The sequence below is a fragment of the Anarrhichthys ocellatus genome, unplaced genomic scaffold, assembly GCF_004355925.1.
Source record: "Anarrhichthys ocellatus isolate YVR2014 unplaced genomic scaffold, GSC_Weel_1.0 scaffold26, whole genome shotgun sequence".
Lineage (NCBI taxonomy): Eukaryota > Metazoa > Chordata > Actinopteri > Perciformes > Anarhichadidae > Anarrhichthys > Anarrhichthys ocellatus.
In genome coordinates, this window is record NW_022280056.1 from 554,823 (window position 1) to 558,780 (window position 3,958).

At 43.3% G+C, this 3,958-nt stretch overlaps 1 protein-coding gene across 1 annotated transcript in view; it reads left to right on the forward strand.

Moving 5' to 3' along the window:
• The window catches only part of nptx1l (neuronal pentraxin 1 like), a 4,093-nt gene extending 1,567 nt beyond the window's left edge, over positions 1–2,526 (forward strand). Inside the window, exons 3-5 of the mRNA XM_031861934.1 lie at positions 417–661; positions 767–946; positions 1,324–2,526. Of these exons, the coding sequence (XP_031717794.1) occupies positions 417–661; positions 767–946; positions 1,324–1,545 (647 nt within the window). The 3' untranslated portion in view covers positions 1,546–2,526. The remainder of the gene's footprint in view (positions 1–416; positions 662–766; positions 947–1,323) is intronic.
• Positions 2,527–3,958: the final 1,432 nt, after the last annotated feature.

Sequence of the window (3,958 nt, forward strand, 5' to 3'; positions counted from 1 at the left end):
ACACACACACACACACACACACACACACACACACACACAGTGAGCGACCCATCCCTCCATTTGCTCAGTGAGCCACTCCAGAAGTTAAACCATGCACGGTGCGCTCTCGATACCGCAAAAAAAACGAAAAAGAAAAACAGTGTGGCAGTAAAATAGGTGTTGCGGCAGCAGAAACCGAGATGACGCTTAACAACGTCAGCACTCATGTGGTGGGAGATTTATCATGCGAGATTAAAGCAAATCTGGAGATTGTGGATGTGTTGTGTAACATGTAATTCCTACATGTATGTAAATCCCCAGCACGTGTGCACTAGGACCGATATATCTTTGTTTGAAAAAAATGAAGAAAAAACAACAATTAACACTTCCTTCTCCAAAGCGTCTGAAGTCAACCATGGTCCGTTGTTTCTCCACAGGTCAGAGAGACAACAGGCCTCTGGATAAATTCCAGCTCACGTTCCCACTGAGAACCAACTACATGTACGCAAAAGTGAAGAAGAGTCTGCCAGAGATGTACGCCCTCACCGTGTGCATGTGGCTAAAGTCCAACGCGTCCCCGGGAGTGGGCACACCGTTCTCCTACGCAGTCCCGGGTCAAGCCAACGAGCTGGTCCTCATAGAGTGGGGAAACAACCCGATGGAGATACTAATAAATGACAAGGCATGTCTGACGCGCACAGGAAATGTTTCCATGTATTGGTCTTAAAGTGTGACTGTGTTTTGACTCGCTGCAGCAAACGTTCACGTCGTATCCGTCTCCTTCTAGGTCGCCAAGCTGCCTTTTCTCATCAATGACGGAAAGTGGCATCACATCTGCGTGACCTGGACCACTCGTGATGGTGTCTGGGAAGCTTTCCAAGATGGCGTCAAAAGAGGGAGTGGAGAGAATCTGGCTCCATATCATCCCATCAAACCACAGGGCCTGCTGATCCTGGGTCAAGAGCAGGTAAACGCAACGCACATCAGACGCTTTCCATGAAGGCAACACGTTTTTAGAGCCACACACACACTACATGTGGAGAGCATCTTTACTGCTTTGTAGGACTTAAGGCATGAAGAGAGTATTTAGCGTGTGCCATGGGGTGAAAGATTGTGGAAAAGTAATTTTTCCATTTCATTGTGACATAAACAAATCTTCACATCCGTCCTTGCTGTAAATTATTAAGGCGATTAGATCTTTAACCGGAACTCATCAAGAATCCCAGTGGATTGAAGATGCCTCATTTAATTTAGTCGGTCAAGACAGTTTGGGTCTTTCCACAAAGCAGCCAGAGGGAAGAAAATCATGTCTTCCTTGATTGAATCCAATGGTCTTTTCCACAGGACACACTCGGAGGAGGATTTGACGCAACACAAGCTTTTGTTGGAGACCTGGCGAATTTTCACATCTGGGATCGGAAACTATCTGTCGGAGAGATATACAATCTGGCGACGTGCAGCAGCAAAGCGCAAGTGGGCAACGTTTTTGCGTGGATGGAGACGAGCCTCGACATTTACGGAGGTGCCTCAAAGTGGACATTTGAAGCCTGTCGCCAGCTCAACTGAACTGCAGGGAAAGAGGAGATCAGTGAATTTTGTCAAAGCCACTCTGTTGTCACAGCCGTGGTAAAGTAATTTGAAAAGTCAGGATTATTTCAATGAATAGCATCTGGATTTGTTATAGATATATGAAAACATCATTCTGGACACTTGATAGATTTTTACCAAATACTCATGTGGGGACAGGTCACTGCAAACGGGACACCTTGGCATCCCGTGGCGCTTGAACGCACCATCAGGCCTAGTTGTGGTTTGGAAGAAGCAGCCGCTGACGCTCCAGAGAGCAGAGGACGCTCTCGGGGGATCGAAACGTCAGGCCGGCATCAAAAGTACAGTAGGAGGTTATGTAGTTTTTAGCCAACAGATGTCACGCAATTCAGCAAAACAACTGACTTCTTCAAACGTCTTTTCTGTCTCGACTGCCAGGGTTTCTCACTGTGAAAAGGACAAGGTGGACTTCTTTAAAAAGAGAGGTGCTCTTCAGGAGGTCATAAAATAGACAACTTTGCTTCTCTCTCACTATTCTTTCTCTTCCACCACCTGCTTGACGTGATTTTGTGTAAAGAATGACATATATATTGCCAACATTCGAGCCTGAGTGCCTTGGGCTGTTGAAAAAAAAAAAAAAAATTTCAGCACATTCATTACGATTTGCAGAGTGTTCGTGTTTATTTTCTTGTAAAAATTATTTTGAAAAGGTGTTTCTTGTAACACTCTGAATGGGGTTGGATCAGATTGTTTATTGAAAAATGCAATTCATTGATGATAATGACGCATTTTGCAGATGTTTGTACTTCAATGGGAATGTTCTCTGTACAGTAACAGCATGTCTTAACTTCTGTAAATGCTGCGTCAGCATCTATGATCTTTGCTTTTACGATATGAATTTGAGATTTTATACTGTATTGTTACATGCTTAAAGCATGGCAAGACGGACAGATGAAAAAAGTTCTAGTTTTTGTAATAAATTGTGATACTTGAATCATATACAGGTGTCAACATATTTATTTGCGAAATGTGCACACTCCTTTTGAAACACAAATTTAAAGAAATAAGGTCCTAATTCACAACAATTAGAAGGTCTAAGTTTCACCTCCAGAATCCTTAAGCTGAGCATTTAGCAGCTCAAGAGCCAGATACTTTCTACCAGGAGGTGGTGGAGACCAAACACAGAGCTACAACCAGAGTGACTATTGATCTGACAGAAGGCCAAAGATTTATTACAGGTTTTACAAAAACGTCATCACAATACATGCAGCTTGTCTGCCAACATACAACAGCATCTTCACATAAACCAGCATACAATTACGAAATACTTGACTGCGAATATTTTTCATCAAAACTAAGTCATACCGGCAGCGATGTGAATTTCGGACGGTTGCAGACCTTTTTCAATAAAAAGGTTGCAATAGTTTTGCGCAGGCAGAGGAACAGCTATGTGATCTTATTGATCCCGAGCTGCCTCTGGCAGTCTGTCTGCGGTAAACTGTTGTTTAGCCGAAGCTACTGTAAGATATTTTATTTAGTTTCCTTTTAGCAAAATGCACTGAATGAATCAGAGTTCCCTCTGGTAAACAGTTCCGCAGTGTATATGTCTAGGGCTTTTATTGTGAAAGGAAACGAATGGAAGAATTGCATCCTGTATGCGCTGGGTTATGGCTAGAAAGGATCCGTCACGACACAAAAAAAATCACGACACATTCTCGTGTCATCCGAGCGACTCCGGAAGAAAACAAACTCGGAGGGGTTCCGGATTCCTAGGTGGACGGGAAGCTCCTCGCAGAGGAGAGAAGTTGCTTTTGTACGTTGATTTTTCCACGTACTCTTGACTCATTGTGAAACAGCATAAATTGAATACCGATTCCCCTAAAGATCCGGCTTCCCTGCAGTTGGAGCTCCAGTGGGTGGTGGCGAGCTCAGCGCCCGGCCAGGAGCTGAGATTCGCCTCTTTGCTTCGCCGGTCCAACACAGAACCTGGTGCCCGGATGACATTATCGGTTTTCTCCACAGGGGCCGCCAAAATCAACATAAAAATTTTAATTCCTTGCTGTAACTTTAAAGATAATAAAAAAATAACCTTACAATTGAATTTAGTTCATTACTTCATGATAACCTGAATCAGTTAAACATGCCACACAGAACTGCAAATGCAACTCTTCTACAAGTGTAGAAATACAAGATTACTCAACGACTGCAAGGCTGCCCGCAGAACACCTGAACACAATCGCTGGTGTTTTACACGAGACAGATCCTTTCTAGACATAACCTATGCGCTGCCTTTGTCAAGGTTGAAAGGAGTAATTAAGTTTTCAGTCTTGGTTTTGACTAACGAGCCTCCATGTTGTTCTGCAGAAAAAAAAAAAATAATTCTCACAAAATGTGTAAATTAAATTAGTTTCTCATCACAGCTTTTCACACA